The sequence below is a fragment of the Bison bison genome, unplaced genomic scaffold, assembly GCF_000754665.1.
Source record: "Bison bison bison isolate TAMUID 2011002044 unplaced genomic scaffold, Bison_UMD1.0 scf7180017864063, whole genome shotgun sequence".
NCBI lineage: Eukaryota > Metazoa > Chordata > Mammalia > Artiodactyla > Bovidae > Bison > Bison bison.
In genome coordinates, this window is record NW_011494635.1 from 13605209 (window position 1) to 13621727 (window position 16519).

The following is a 16519-nucleotide window of genomic DNA, read 5'->3' on the forward strand; positions in this document are numbered from 1 at the left end:
TTGGAAGTGGGTATTCACTCTTAGAGTGAGCTGGACCTCACTCTAAATCTGATGGCCTTGGGGAATTCCCTGGTGGCCTAATGGTTAGGACTCTGCTTTCATTGTTGAGGATTTGGGAACTAAGATCCTGCAAACCAATCAAGCAGTCAATCATCCTGAAGGTCTTTGAGCCCAAGAACTTGGTGAGGAGGGAGAAGATATGTGAATACAAAAAATTGTATGAGGAAGTTTGTGTATGTGTGATCTTTAATCAGGATCCTTGGTTGCAAGTGACAGAAATCCTCTTAGGCAACAAGACAGAACAGAGACATATTGATTGCTTTACCTAACTGATGATCCAACATATAAAGAAATAGGTTCTTTGTTGTTCTGAACAGAAATGAAAGGGATTGCATTATTCGTTCATTAAATAGACTGTTAGAATTAAAATGTGAATTTTTATTTCTTTAGCTAGGATTATGATGGAATAATCTCTTTGGAACTGCACTTCCTTCATTGTGGAGGAAACTAAAGTGAAAAAAGGCAATTCTTGCCTTCAAAGGAGATTGTCAGATCCTATTAATTCTACCTCTGAAATAGTTCCTTTTATTTTTTTAGTATTTGAATGGTTGCCTGCATGCTTTTTTTTTAACATATATTTTTATTTGGCTGCACCAGGTCTTAGTTTCAGTTGTGGGAGATGGGATCTTTAGTTGCAGGAAGTGGGCACTAGTTCCCTGACCAGGGATTGAACCCTGGCCCCTTGCATTGGAAGTGCCCAGTCTTACCCACTGAGGAAATCCCTCTGGTATTGTTTACTGTTTTGAAAATAAACAGTGGTTCAATCCCTAGTCTGGGAACTGAGAATCCCACGAGCTGTGAGCCAAACCAGAAAAAAAAAAATCCTAAAACAGAAAGTATACATATATATATATATATATATATACACACACACACACACACACAACTGAGTCAATGTGCTGTGCAGCAGATTGATTAAGAAAAAAAACTAAGGCCTCCATTTAGTGAGGCCAGGGCGGGGCCGAGAGGTGGGCGGGGTCTAGATAGGAAATAGGAGGGGCCAGATGGGCGTTGGGCGGAGCCTGGGAGAGCCCGGGTGTCTGGGTGAACGCGCAGGTTCCACCTGGAAGTCAACATCATGGTGTCCCCCGTGGTGTACTTGGTGGTGGCGGCTCTGCTTGTCGGGCTTATTCTGTTCCTGACTCGCGGCCGGGGCCGGGCGGCAGCAGGTAGGAGATGCCGCCGCGCCAGGGCCGGTGGGGCCACGCGTCCTCTTATCTCCTCAGTCTGTGTAGGCCGTGGAGCCGCGGCTCACGCGCATGCGCGGACTTGCCAAGCGCAGCTGACCAGATCTCCGCGCCTTCCACCTCCCGCAGGCCGCACGCCTGAGCATGCGCGCAAGGCGGCGACCAGCAGCTCGCTGCAGTGCAGATGCCAGCTCGCGGACCGAGTGGCAGGGTCCCTACACCTTTTTCCTGGCCCCCAAAGAGAGCGTGCCCTCATCTCCTCGCCCCTTGGCCCTCCCTGAGGGCCAGGCCCTGGCAGACACTACCATCCTTCAGCCCCCCCGCTGCGTCCGTTGAGCGATCCACAGGGGTTTCCCATCCCTGCCAGGCTGGCTCCAGAGCCGCTGATGAGAAGGGGGCCACTGAGTGTTTTCTACCTACCTGTGAACAGAAAAGAGTATGAGGTGGCTCCAGCAAGCTCTCTCCTTACCCCTCAAGAACACCCATGTGTGCATGCACCCTCCTCCCTGTTTTGCATCCCTCCCGGAAGGCCGTGTCAGCTGCCAGGGCACGTAACAGATACACCTGTCATCCTCCACCCTGGCCCCCTCTCCATCATTTCTTTATCGGCATATGAGTTTGGGTATATGTCCCTCCCCTTCCTTGGGCCCACAAGCTATTCGCAGCATCTTTCAGGGGCAGGGGACAGAGAAGCTGAGGTAAGGCAAATAGCCAACAAGTCTTCCTGGGAGGAGAGACTTCACCTTCAGGTCCGCTCTCTAATTGGAGTTCCAGATAAAACCGTGGCAGGTGGTGTTAGGCAAAAGATTAATACAGTCCTGCTGTGGGCATTCATTCAGATGAGGCCTGGAGAGGTCAAGGTGGGCTTCTGGAAGAGGTAGAACAGCTCCATTTTGCAGGGTGGTAGTCTCCTGACAGGTCAGCTGGAAAGATGGGGCCTTAAGAGGAAAGAAGGGTATCAACAGAGGTGGGAGGAAAGGAGTGCTCTTGCTGCACTGGACCAAGGTCAGGGTTTGGGTTATGAAAGACTCCACAGTCAGGCTGAGAAATTAGGACTTTGTTGTGGGCAGCAGGAGCTTGGAGGAAATTGAGCAGAGGAGAGTGAGGCTTCCAGGATGCTGTTCCCCCTGCCAAGAGGTGAGTTGGGCTGCCAGAGAGAATCATGGTGCTTCTCTTCCCTACAGCTGCCCAAGAGCCTTTGCACAATGAAGAGGTACCCGCAGCAGCAGGCCGAGTGGCTCCGCCTCAGCCCTTAGAGCCCGAGGAGCAGAGAGCTGCAGGCAGGCCCCGGCGCCGGAGAGACCTGGGCAGCCGCTTGCAGGCCCAGCGTCGAGCCCAGAGAGTGGCCTGGGCCGATGAGAATGAGGAGGAGGCCATCATCCAAGGTGAGAGGGGCCCAGCCTGGTGGAGAAGGGGCCTGGGTTAGAGGGTGAGGTGACCCCAAAGCTGGGCAAAAGAATGCAGTGTGAAGCCATAGTGTGGGAGGAATGTCTGGGAATCATTGGATGTGGTTAGGAGACACTTTGTTGTTGTTTAGTCGCTAAGTCGTGTCTGACTCTTTTGTGAGTCCATGGAGTCCTCTGTCCTGGGATTTCCCAGGCAAGAATACTGGAGTGGGTTTCCATTTCCTCCTCCAGGGGATCTTGCTGACCCAGAGATCAAACCCACGTCTCTGCATTGGCAGGTGGATTCTTTACCACTGAGCTACCAGGGAAGCCCCTAGGGGAGACTTAGGACCCATCCTTTGTTCCCTGGGGACTGGCAGCTCTGGACCCTGATCCCTATTCCATTGGGCCAACCCCTTCTTCCTTCATTTAGGCTCTCAGTGTCCAAACAGGAGGGCAGGAGTCTTTAGAGTGACCTAGAGAATTCTTCAGTCCACTCCTTCTATCCCAGCACTCTTCCTTGTGGGGGTACACTCATTCTCTGAGGGCTTCACCCAAGGACTCAAGTGCCCTCTTTATGGCTATGTAGCGTCTAATGTCGTAGAAGGCAATGGCACCCCACTCCAGTACTCCTGCCTGGAAAATCCCATGGACGGAGGAGCCTGGTAGGCTGCAGTCCATGGGGTCGCTAGGAGTCGGATACGACTGAGCGACTTCACTTTATTTTTTCACTTTCATGCATTGGAGAAGGAAATGGCAACCCACTCCCGTGTTCTTGCCTGGAGAATCCCAGGGACAGGGGAGCCCAGTGGGCTGCCGTCTGTGGGATCACACAGAGTCGGACACGACTGAAGCAACTAAGCAGCAGCAGCAGCAGCAGCGTCTAATGTTATCATCTATTTTCTTGCCCCATGGTTCACTCACCCCTCTCCCAAACCTAACACACACATCCCAGACAAATTTCTGCGTGGCAGAGGCTTTAAGAGGAGAGCTGGGCTAGTGGTATTTGCAAGTGAGTGGAAGGAAATCCCCCTCAAGGAGAGCAACAAGAGAGAAGGTGAATATCATCCGTCTTCTGTGGCCAGGACCTGACGTGTCTTTCTCTGACCATACTCAGCCCAAGAGGAAGAAGACATAGAGAAGCCAGTGGAAACTCACTTGTCAGGGAAAATTGGAGCCAAGAAACTACGGAAGCTGGAGGAGAAACAAGCACGAAAAGCCCAACGTGAGGCAAGCAGGAGGGATGGGGTGCAGCTCTGAGAGGTGGGAAAGGGCCCTGCCTTCCATGTCTCCTATGTAGTAGACCGTCCCCTCATGTTGGGTGGGTGTTTGATGCTTGCCTAACTCCATCTCCTGTAACCATGGTCTTTGGCCTGACCTGGCCTGTTTGGGAGGTGGGCAGGCTCTGGCTGGAGGTGGAGATGTCCCAACTATGAAAGCCTTTCTCCAGGCAGAGGAGGCTGAGCGTGAGGAACGGAAACGCCTTGAGTCACAGCGTGAAGCAGAGTGGAAGAAGGAGGAGGAACGGCTTCGCCTGGAGGAGGAACAGAAGGTGAGCCAGGCCCCAGAAGCTGACTTCTATCTGCTGCCCAGGCAGCCTTACTTCGTGTGTGTATGTGTGTGCATGCGTGTGCATGCTCGCGCATGCGGTGTCCAAGTCTTTGTAACCCCATGGTCTGTAGGCCATCAGGCTCCTCTGTCCTTGGAATTTTCCAGGAAAGACTGCTGGAGCAGGTTGCCATTTCCTACTCCAAGGAATCGTCCGATCCAGGGATCAAACCCACGTCTCTTGCATTTATTGCATTAGCAGGTGAATTCTTTAGCACTAGCGCCACCTGGGAAGCCCTCTTGCTTCCCATGCTGCTTCCCTGCACCTGCAGCCTAGAAGAGGGGCTGTGAGCCAGGTGCAGGCCCTGATTTATTTGCTTTCTGTGTTCTGGGCACAGCTTCTATAAAGCTGCTGCTGAAAAATGAGCCTGAAACCGAAATTTTGTGCATGTAATTTATTGAACACACCTGAAGCATTTGAAGAACGTTGAGACAGAGTGGCTAGAGCAGGGTAAGGAAGAAGGAAAGGGATCAAAGAGGTGAGGTGGGGCGGAGGGACTCTGAATCCTGAGGCCCTTTGGGCCACTAAAGAACATTGTAAGAGATGGTGGATCATATCTACAGCAGGTTCTGTTCAGGGCCTGGCATAGAGAAGATGCTTGGAGAATGGAGAGCACTGCAGTAAGTGTGGTGAATCAGCCTTTGTTTGCCAGGTGCTTCCTTCCTTTTGAGAATCAGGTGCCCAGGAAGGGTACCACCATAAAGTTGTGGGGTGTATAGAGTAAGAGCCTGGGCTGCCCAGCTGGGAAGACCCCATAGCCTGGTACCTTTGGCCTCTGACTGGCCTTGTTATTCAGGGACACTGGATGTCCGGAAAGCCTGGTTCTGGATGCTGTGACAAATGCGCTGGAACACAGCAGAAGATTTCAGTCACTAAGTCGTGTCCAACTCTTTGCGATCCTGTGGAGTGCAGCATGCCAGGCTCCTCTGTCCTCCACTGTCTCCACAGTTTGCTCAAGTTCATGTCCACTAAGTCAGTGATGCTATCTAACCGTCTCATCCTCTGCCGCCACCTTCTCCTTTTGTCTTCCATCTTTCCCAGCCTCAGAGTTCACTTTTCTGAATATTGATTATAATAATGCACCTAAAGTATTCTGGGGCTCTTCTCCCCTACACCCCATTTCCCTTACTATTAACATCATACCTTACACCTTACTGTGGTATATTTCTTACAACTAATAATTTATTATTAAGTGAATTTGACACATTATTGGGATTTCATTAGTTTTGCCCAAATATCCTTTTTCTTTTCCAGGGTCCCATCCAGGATGCCACGTTACACTTAGTTGTCATGTCTCCTTAGGTTCCTCTGAGTTGTGATAGTTTCTCAGACTTTCCTTGCTTTTGATGACCTTGACAGTTTTGAGAACTGTTGGGAAAGTGTTTTATAAAATGTCCCTCTATTTGCATTCGGCTTATGTTACTGTCAAGGTTAGAATGGGGGTTATGGATTTCTGGGAGGAAGACCAGAGGTGGAGTGCCATCCTCAACACAACATATCAAGGTTTCATGTTATCGACTTGGCTTATCACTTGTATGTTAACCTTGATCACCTGGCCAAGATTATGTTTGCCAGATTTCTCCATTTCCCATGGTTTCTTGGAAACAAGCTACTGCACAGCCCACACTTAAGAAGTAGGGAGTTATGCTCCATCTACTTAAGAGGAGAGTATTTACATGAAGTATTTGAAATTCATTTGTACAGATTTATCTTTTCTTTATTTATTCAGTTGTTTATTTGTATCTACATGGACTTATGAATATCTATTTTGCACTTTGTATTATAATCCAAGTGCTATCTTTGTTTTTTAGCCATGCCACATGGCTTGTGGAATCTTAGTTGCTCAACCAGGGACTGAACCCAGGCCTTCAGCAGTGAACATGCAGAGTCCTAACCACCTGACTACCAGTGCAGTCCCATCCAATGCTATCTTATTTACTTTTTTGCTTAGATTGTTCTAGCTTTGGCTACTGGGAGTGCTTTTAGTTGGCCCCTGTTTACCTTTGACATACCCTTAATGTTTTTCTTCTTTGAGTACTTTCTTACTTTTGACACTGAAAAATGCTCCAGGCTCATCCTGTATATTCCATGTCACAGCTTTATCTTCATGTTTAAGATAGATCTTTCTGAGAATTCTGGAAAATGGGTTGGTTTGGGGCAAGACTGTTGCATTAGGTGGTGGTGGATGGATCAAGCAGTTTTCCAGAAGTTAAAGAAAGAAGTGGTAGATGGAGCCTCATTTCTGACCAGGGCAGCTGGCCAGATAGCTGTGAGATTCGCTAAGCCAAGGATTCAGGAGGAGTCCAGATGTGTGGGGGGTAGATCACAGGGTCTTTCTGGGACATCATCAATTTGAGGTGTCTGTGAGACGGCCCAGTGGGTGTGCCACGTGGGCAGTCGTGTGTTTGGGAAGAGAGATTTGTGGAGGGATACAACAGCAGCAGTCACTGGCACTCAGATACCCTTACCATTAACATCATACCTTACTGTGGTATATTTTTTATAGCTGGTAATAATACGTTATTATTTAGTAAATTTAACACATTGTTGGGATTTCATTCGTTTTTCATTAGGGCATAATTGATGCTGTGGGCATAGTGAGGTGGCCTAGAGAGTAGAAGAGAGAGAAGGGACTGGGCTGAGTGATGGAGGAGGTGGGAAGAATGACCCAAAGAACAGGAGGAGATCCAGGAGAGGGTAGGGTCTGAAAGCCGAGGGATGGAAGAGGGGATGGTAGGCTCTCCCCAAGGCCACTGAGAGGACTGGGGTATGAGGCCTGATGGTTGTCCCTTGGGTTTGGTGGGTAGAGGACATGGGTGAGGCCATAGCAGGACTTATTTTGGTGGAGCTGAGTGTGCAGAAGCCAGATTGGAGTGGGCTAGAGGGATAGTTGACTGATGGGAAATGGAACCTGGGTTTTGTTCAAAAAGCTTGGACATGACAGGGCAGGATGTGGGAGGGGGTGGCTGGAGGATGTTGTAGGACATTCATGGCAGGATTTTCAGGGAGAGGGATGCTGAGCAGCGTCTGGGAAGTGATAGAACTGATTGAGAAGAGGGATCGTGCAGTTTAGCTTAGGGGCCAGAGGGATCAAGGTCTTGAAGGAGCTCTGTCCCTGAGCTCTGTCTCTGGCCTCTGGGAGCAGCAAAGACTAAAACAGAGTAGGATGGCCACTCTATCTGACTCTTGCCTCCTCTGTGTCCACAGGAAGAGGAGGAGAGGAAGGCCCAGGAGGAGCAGGCCCAGCGGGAGCATGAAGAGTATCTGAAACTGAAGGAGACCTTCGTGGTGGAGGAGGAGGGTGTGGGCGAGACCATGACTGAGGAGCAGGTGGGTCCACCAGCCCTAGAAAATGTTCCCTGAGCCCAGAAAGGCAGCACAGCCCCATCTCAGACACCCTGCGGCTCCTCACCTGCTTCCCTGGCCTTCCAGTGAGAGGCGGGTGGGCATCAGGATCAGCAGGCTCTAGTGGCCGAGACCTTGTCTTTGGGAGAGGTGGTGCCTCGATCCCCTCCCCACAGGAGGCTGTGCTGCTCACCCAGGTGGTTGGACAGGCACTCGGCTGGGTAGGTGGGTAGGCATAGAGCCTTGTGGCCCCTGCCAGGGGACTCTCATCTTGATTTCTCTGCTTCTCTAGTCCCATAGCTTCCTGACTGAATTCATCAACTACATTAAGGTAAGAAATGCAGAGCAGAACCTGGTGTCAGCTGCTTGCTTCTTGTATGTGTGTTGGGTTCATCTTCAGGGCCTGGAGGGGGTAGGCCCAAGCGGGGTCTGCACACATGTCACTCAAGCTTGTGCAGGAGTGGGCAGGTGGGCCTGCTAGGGTCCTGGCCAGGAAAGCCCCTTCTCCTCTGACCCCAAAGGTGGGGAAGGACCTGATCTGTGTGGGAGGTCCGATAGCTTCCTCATGCTTAGGGTTTGACAGTTTCCCTGCTCTTCAGACCCCACGCTTAGTGAGTCATTGTGTTTTCAAGTTTCTTCACACGTGTTTTCTACCAGTTCTGTCATACTGAGGAGAAGCCACATCCCCTGCCACGTGTTCCTGACCAGGAACTTGGGTCTTCCTCGGGATACTGGAGGATGTTTCCTTTGGAATCTAGGGCAGGGTAGCAGGTGTGCCCCCTTCTGTCTGCAGCTGCAGCGCGGGCCTCCTGAATACTGCTCCGGTTGCATAAGCATGTCCTGCTCTGCTTTGCTGCTAAGCAACTTCTCTCCCACAAAGGATGCGATGAGGGGAGAGGTTTTCAAGTGCAGCTTAGGGTGCAGAGGCGGCTGAGGGAAGGAGTACAGAGGGAGCGGAGGCGGTGGTGGGGGTGGTACTAGGGGTGCCAAGGAGCCAGGGCTTGCATAATCCCCCCCCACCTCTCCCAGAAGAGAGCAGGGTTTATACACCTCCTAGCTGCAAGGGGCTAGGCTCACAGCCTAGGGGCTGGGGGTTCCTGAGAGGGAGAAGGCTCCCTCAGACTGACCATTCCTTTCTCATAGAGTCCATTTTCCACCCTGGCACACTTGATTGAGGGCTGCAACCCTGGGCAGGATATGTCACACTCTCCTCTATTTGGAGCTCACTGTCCCCACCCACTCAGTGGGCAGCAACACAGCCCTGAGTCTCTCCTCCAGGAAGCCCTCCTGCATCAGCTTCAGTCTCCGCCCCCACAAGGCAGAGACCTGAGAACCCCCAGGGAAGTTCCTATCCTTGCTCTCAGCAGCTCTCCGGAGGGGCCATTTTCTGGTGTTTTCCAAGCTCTTTTGGAGTTTAGTAGAAGTTTCTCCAGCTTATGCTAGCTGATTGTCCCAGAGCTCCTGTTGTAGGGAAAAGGAGAACTTCCAAAACTCAGCCTACCCACCTTCCTCTTGGCTTAAGGGGATGGGCCCTTTCATCCTAGGGTTTCAGAACTAGAGGGACATTTCTGTGCGTAGCAGTTACATGAAGCTCGGCTGTAATTTGATATTGTTGGTTCACTCTCCCTTCTGGTTGGGTTGGGTTGGTTGACTGATTAGTTTTTCCAGACATACTTTTAGTGCCAACAACCCCTCAGACCAGGTTTTCAGGGACCACCTGGGGTGACTCCATAATCACACTCTGAGCTGTTGCTGGGAGCCCAGCACCCACTCCCTGCTTTGTAGGTAGAGGCCAGCTGGCCAGGTCACCTCGTACTTGCCCACGCCCTGGCCCAACTGCCATTCACTTGCCTCCCTGCTTACATATTCAGTCTGGCATTTCGAACAGTCTCACGCCATCTGCAGCTGGGGAGGTGTCACCGTGTCAGTCCTCCCCCAGCTCATTTGCTGTGGAAGATTCACGGAAATGCAGACGATCGCCTTCTCACAAGTCATGTGCTCTTTGTTTTGAGGGAGACGGGGCAGATGCAGGTAGAGCCCACCAGTGGACCCTCAGCTGCACCCCCTGGGAACTAAAGTTTCTTCTGAGGGTGTGAAGGAAGCTTGTGGGCACATGGCTGTGTGTGAAAAGTGCTGGCTGGTGTTACTGACAGTTATCTTGAGGGCTCATACAGTGTGAAGAGGATGGTGACAGGAAGTATGGGCATGTCAGCATTGTCGTGATCTTTGGGCTAGGGAGCAGTGAGCAAAGGTGAGGCAAGACTGAGCTGCCTAGGTCCTGGCTTACTGGGGCTGTTTATCTGCTCTGTTCTCCCCATTCTCACCTTCTCCTTGGCGGGGCTGTGGGCCATGTCCTGTTCAACGTTGCTTCTCCCACACCTTCTCAGTGCCTGGTCCTGGCAAGTTCTCAGCGAACACAAGTCCCAGAAAAGGTTTTTTAAAATAGCTTTTGGTGATTGTCATTCCTCCCCTTCATCTCTGTGGCGTTTCCCCTTCCAGCCTGTCCAATATATTAGAAAGACACCTCTGGTTGCAGAGGAGAAGCCGGCAGCTGTGCTTGGTTCTGCAGGTGTGTTTCTGTCTCAGGGTGGTCCTCAGTCCAAGGGCCTGGCGGGCAGATCGCTGCCCACAAGCAGGGGAACAGGAGAGTTTATGAACGTGTATGTCCTCTGTATGGGTGATTGGGAGAGTGTGTGAGTAGTGTGTGAGGGGAACAAGGCTCTCCCGTAGGATCTGCACAGTGTGTGTCTAGCCACCCAGAGCAGATCAGATCAGAACACCAACTTCAGAGGGTGCCAGTATGGAAAAGGATTTGCCCAAGCTCAGCCTTGCACCTTCTCCTCCCTTTGTAGCGGTCCAAGGTCGTGCTCTTGGAAGACCTGGCTTCCCAGGTGGGCCTACGTACTCAGGTAAGCCCTGCAGGGTGGCCTGTATGTGGAGTGCAGCCATGGAATGTGTGTGGCTGTCAGAACGGGCCTGCCCTAAAGATGGAGAGTCTCAATGCCCCTTCCCCCCTACCCCCAACCAAGAGTGAGTATACTGTAGGAATCTCTCGTCACCCCAGGCATTCTGCCTTTATAACTAGTTGGAAAGCAGTCAGGAAGAAAAAAAAGAAAAAGGTCTGAACCCCATCACTCCAGCAGCCCAAATCCAATTACCTAGACAGCTGTCCTACAACAGGCCATACCAGCCTCCTCAGCCAAATGTCACCACTTCTCTTTTGGTTGGAAGGGAGTCTCTCTCGGGGTGGGGGTGGGGGGGTCCTGCCAGACTCCAGGACCAGAGCCCCTTCCCTCTAGGACCCTCCAAAGGAGACACGTGGAGTCACATTTCAGGGTGGCCATGAGAAGGAGAGGAGAGGTTTGGTTGTGGTGGGAGGAAGGTTGTAGGTGCTCCTTCTGGGGGCAGCAGTGCCTGTCCCTACTCTAAGAACTGTTCTCCTCACAGGACACCATAAACCGCATCCAGGACCTGCTGGCTGAGGGGACTCTTTCAGGTGAGAGGAGGACAGTGTCACTGCGGGCCCTGGCCTTGGGGAGCATCTAGCCGTGTGGGGCTGCAAGGCTAGGATGAGCACCCTGGGTAGGGGAGCAGGGTACAAGGAGGGGCCCTGAGAAGGGGGATGCAGTTCAACGAGGAGGATGCCAAGGCCTGGTGATGGCTTTGGGTGACAGGACAGGCAAGGAAGCCTGATGTGACTCACCAAAGTTGGATACAGCTGGGAAAGGCCAAGCAGGCAGGCAGGAGGAGTGGGTGGGTCGCTGGGCATGTGGGGAGGGCTCAGCACCACGACCTGCATGTCCCCACAGGTGTGATTGACGACCGGGGCAAGTTCATCTACATAACCCCGGAGGAACTGGCTGCGGTGGCTAACTTCATCCGGCAGCGGGGCCGGGTATCCATCACTGAGCTTGCCCAGGCCAGCAACTCCCTCATCGCCTGGGGCCGGGAGACCCCTGCTCAGGCCCCAGCCTGACCTAGGACTTCCCTCTTGGACTGAGAGCTGGCATGGCCTACCTGGCCATACATCTTTGTTCCTTTTCACCATCTTGGGGCAGATGGAGTGTGGCCAGGCAGTTACAGATTAAAGGCCCAATCAGTACTCGTGAGCTTGGTGTGGTTTGGTGTGGCAGAAGGCCTGGCCTGGGGTGCCAGATGAGCTGGTGAAAATCTCATTTTGGAATTTATCTTGGGGATTGGGGTGGGGTCCTTTGGAAACAGATGCAAGTTCCATTGTTATGAATGCATGCATTCAAAAAACACTGATCATTTACTCTGTTCCTTTGTGCCCTGCATGCCCAGTCCCCAAAGCCTGGATGAGGTCTTACTCCCACCCCTCCCACCTTACCAGAGCCATAGAGGGAATCCTCTTGGGACAACATCTCCCCGAATTGAGGAAGGAGTTCTCACCATGAGAGCTCTTATGAAGAAGAGTTAATGAGAGGTGCCACAGATAAAGAGTCCTAGAAAACATCAGCCTTAAGTGGGAGGGAAGGGAGGTCAGGGAGGAGAAAGGCTGAGCCAGCTGCTTGTGGGACAGGGAGAAAGAAGGGGAAGACCTGCTTGAGCTGGATGGAATTGTGCGGTGGAGGGACCTTGCTTCATATAGGACTTCACATGAATTCAGTTCTACATCCTTGACAAAAGTTTAAATGGTGTGGGCGATTCCACCCACTGGGGGATGTAAGGACCATATGTTCAGGAGTAGGTGTGAGATGGGAGATGTGTGTCTCCCATAGGGTCAGTCAGTGGTTCCTGTGGGCTGTTCAAGGCATGAGCTTCCTGCTGTGCTGAGGGTGAGGCATGTGTTTAAATGTGTATTTTTTATGCAACATGGCCCCTAGACACAACCACATACTTAACTTTGGTGCCTGGTGGAGGAAGAGGCAGCTTTCTGTTCCAGTCCAGGAGGAAACTACCTACGTAGATGGTGATGGGGAGATGGGGCATCAGGCTCCCAGAACAGACCCTTCCTGAGGGATTATCAAGGGTGATTTTGACTCATTTGATTCTGTAAGCAAAAACTATAGTACCTATATTCCAAGTACGGTGGGACTCTGGTATTTCAGTCAGCAATGGGCTGAAAAGCGCTACCTGCGTTGTTTGGAAGGCCAGTGGGAGCTCAGTCTAGGAAGAAGAACTAGACACAGATAACCCAGTGTGAGGGAGATAAAATCCAAAGGGAAAAGAGGAGCTGGCTTACAGTTAGAGCAGTGGTTCTCAGCCCTGGTTGCTCATTAAAATCACCTGGGGAGCATACCCCAATCTCATGCCAGGCTGTACCCTGGGCCAGTTCAATCAGAATCTCTCAGGGTGGGTCCAGGGAGAATCAATAAGAGATTCCAGTGAGTAACCAAGGTTGAGAGCTGGTGATGGAGGTGGAGGTGGGGTGGAAAGGCAGGCCGAAAAGTTGCAAGTAATTAAAATCCATAGTGGAGAGGCTTCCATGCTTTCCCTCAGCCACTGCCATCCACATAATAAGACGGCTATGGCAGCCCCAGCCACTGCATTCGATCCTCAGGACACTGCCCATAGGGTAGGAGTGTGAAAAAGGCATAACCCTCCCTCCTGTCCCAGAAGCTTTCTAAGATTCTTTGTGTTCCAACAGCTTAGTGTGGAGAAGAACCTGTAATCCTTTGTGCGCTATTTAGTAAGAAGTCTACTAGTCTAACAAATTTATTAAATGAATATTCTTCCAGACAGTAAGTGATTAGTGTTTCAACAACTAATACATGAAAACTTTCAGGTTTAACCACTTAGACAAATTTTCATGCACATATTAATTATTACTTAAATACTTCTAAGAATTTAAACTCCCCACGTGAGTACAGTTGACCAACAACAGGGCGTTGGGTGTACTGGCCCTCAACACAGGTAAATATCTGCCTGTGTAACTTACGGCCAGTCCTCTATCCAAAGTTCCTCCATATCTGTGGTTCTGCATCTGCAGGTTCACTCAACCACAGATTGTGCTGTACCATAGTATTTATGCTGAAAAAAATCACCTCATGAGTGGATTCAAACAGTTCAAACCCATTTTGTTCAAAGGCCAGCTATATATGAAATTATTTTTAAATACTTTTATACCTTAAAAAGTTGACCAGACACACATGGTTACATTACTGATTGGTATCTGCATTGCTAAAACTGATGATAAACATTTCAGTTCAGTGGATTTACATTTGCTTATTCACTAGCTCTGTTTGTACTTATATTTTTTCCTGAGGGTACAGTTTTCACTTATCCTGAAGCACAAAGGTGATTATTTCAACTGGCGGAGGGTATAAATAACTGGCGGAGGATGGTGATTCAGAACCAGAGACCCATCTGAGTCCTCAACATGTTTTGTGGCTCCTCTTTCATAGATTTTTCCTCTTCTGTCAGGAACTCTAGACTGATGGCTTCAATCAAACCGATAAGTTTTGGGTTTTGTAACCCCTAAATTACACAGTGCTTGTTGTGCTTACAGGTGCCTCATCTTCACAGCCCAGCCCAACAGGTCTGTTTTGAAAGCACTTTGCTCCCAGTAGTTTGGTTCTTTCACAGCTTTTCTTTCTGGGGCCTCATCATGCGGTAGATAGGGTCTTAGATCCCTGACCAGGGATGGACCCTGCGTCCCCTGCAGTGGAAGTGCAGATTCTTAACCACTGGACCAGCAGGGAAGTTCCATAACATTTCTTTTTTAATGCACCTTCAAGGTGTATTGAAAAGCAGTGGTTGGAGAACCATGTAGTAAACTCATCTTTTCAAAGGAGTTGTTTACAAAATTGATCAAAAGTTAAAAAACTATTAAATACTGAGTATGAATGAGGTAGGTTCCCCAGCTGCTGTTGCTGCTGCTAAGTTGCTTTTAGTCATGTCCAACTCTGTGCAGCCCATAGACGGCAGCCCACTAGGCTCCTCTATCCTTGGGATTTTCCATGCAAGAGTACTGGAGTGGGTTGCCATTTCCTTCTCCAATGCATGAAAGTGAAAAGTGAAAGTGAAGTCGCTCAGTCGTGTCCGACTCTTAGCGACCCAATGGACTGCAGCCTACCAGGCTCCTCCGTCCATGGGATTTTCCAGGCAAGAGTACTGGAGTGGGGTGCCATTGCCTTCTCCAAGGTTCCCCAGTGAACCACAGTAAATAAAAGATGGCCTCATCCACAGGTGGGGGCAGGGCAGTGCTATTAGTATAACAGGGAGATGGTCAGTTATCCAGCCAACAGGTGTGTGGGCTATACTACAAGGGGAGGCCTGGGCTGAGGGGAAGCCAGGTGTACAGAATGTAGATTTATGGTTCACTGAGGGACATGGAGCGTTGGGTGAAAAAAAGGGAATGTTGGGGGCAAAGATGAGAGAAGGTGCAAAGGGAGCTTGGGTCCCAGTAGGGAAGAGCTGAGCCCAGACATTTGGGCTCTATTTTAATTAGTGTTTTAAATCACGAACTCATTTCTTAAGCCTTCTTTGCAATCTGTGTATCCCACAAATCTTTATTACTCTGTCACCTCCTCCCTCCACACCCCCATTGTACTGCTGGCGGGTACTGCAGCAAGCCTTCACGAGTGTGTGCTCCAGGCACCTCCAGTCCTAAGTCCTGCCCCCAAGATTGGAGATGACTATTCTACCAAAGCTGTGCTTTTCAAACTTTTTTGACAGTATCTCTTACTAAGAAAACCATTTTACATTCAGGACTTGGTACATGTGTGTGTGCATATGTACAGATGATGAGCAAGCTGAAGTTTCACAGTAACCCTTTGCTTATCATGGTTTGATGTATGTTGATATTTGTTTCTCTGTTTTCTTTTTTTTGGCCACCCCGCACCTGTTCTGGCCCATAGCAGAGAAATCCCGGACTCCCAACCCCTAGACCACCAGGGAACTCTCTATTTCTCTATTCTGTTTCACTGCTGATGGTGACTAAATTGATTGTATAGCTCATTCACAGATCTCGACCTACAGTTTGAAAAACAGGGTTCTAATGAGCCTGTTCCTTATGTATTGACAGGGCCAAGGAGCAGTATCTGAGTGAAGAGTAGCACATCATATAACTTAAAGTAGTCACAGAGTTGTAACAAAAACAGTGTAAACTACAGTGGGGACATTGAAAAAAAATATTTTCCTTGGTTTAGCCTGATATAATGAAAAAAAATATTTTCCTTGGTTTAGCCTGATATAATTTTTGATTAGTCATACATAATTTTTGACTGGTTAATGCAGTATTTTACTACTCATTAAAGGTGAATGTGAAAGGGAACCTCGTAATAGAACCTACCAAATACTGATACCATAACGCTAAGCTTGTTTAAATATAACCCTTTGCATATAACCTACTAGATTTACTTTGACCAAGTAGTCATTGGAACTTTCTTATATGATTTTACAATTTGACTTAAATTTCTAAAATGATACAAAAAACAAATCCATCATCATCATCATCCCCAAACTAAAACCAGTAGTGTTCCAACTGTATCGTAATTGAGTAACTGAGATAAATACTTCTGTCGTTCTATTTTCTTTATTTCTCATCAGTGAAGTAAATCAAATCACTTTTTGCTGTGCTAAACCCTATAGTAGGTATGTGGACACATACTTGATATCTAGCTTGACAGTTGTCTTGATGCCTTTTTAGTTTGTGCATATTGGATATATGAGAAATGTGGACCCCGAAGGCAGGTAATAAAAAAAATTTTTAACCACCCCTGTACCTATCTGCAATGTTAATGTACAGAGTTTACAGAGAAGACTTTCTGCTGGACAAATTTACCCCAGATTTTACAAAAATTTATTCTGGTAACACTTTTGGAGTTTGCAGGTTTCCATAAAAACTGATTACAAGTTTGGACATGACCATAATTTCCATGATGCAATAATCATTTAAAATACTATTTTGCTTGGGGCTTTAAGAAGGACCAACATGCTTCACAAATAGATGTGAGTACATAAAACTCACT

General features: G+C 49.4%; 1 protein-coding gene across 1 annotated transcript; it reads left to right on the forward strand.

Moving 5' to 3' along the window:
- Positions 1 to 1072: 1072 nt before the first annotated feature.
- Positions 1073 to 11688, forward strand: DDRGK1 (DDRGK domain containing 1). The gene is made up of 9 exons (XM_010836495.1): positions 1073 to 1229; positions 2432 to 2632; positions 3750 to 3862; positions 4083 to 4184; positions 7449 to 7571; positions 7879 to 7917; positions 10439 to 10495; positions 11034 to 11082; positions 11396 to 11688. The coding sequence occupies exons 1-9, from the start codon at positions 1139 to 1141 to the stop codon at positions 11560 to 11562; spliced, it is 942 nt and encodes a 313-aa protein (XP_010834797.1). The 5' UTR covers positions 1073 to 1138; the 3' UTR covers positions 11563 to 11688.
- The last annotated feature ends 4831 nt before the right edge of the window (positions 11689 to 16519 follow it).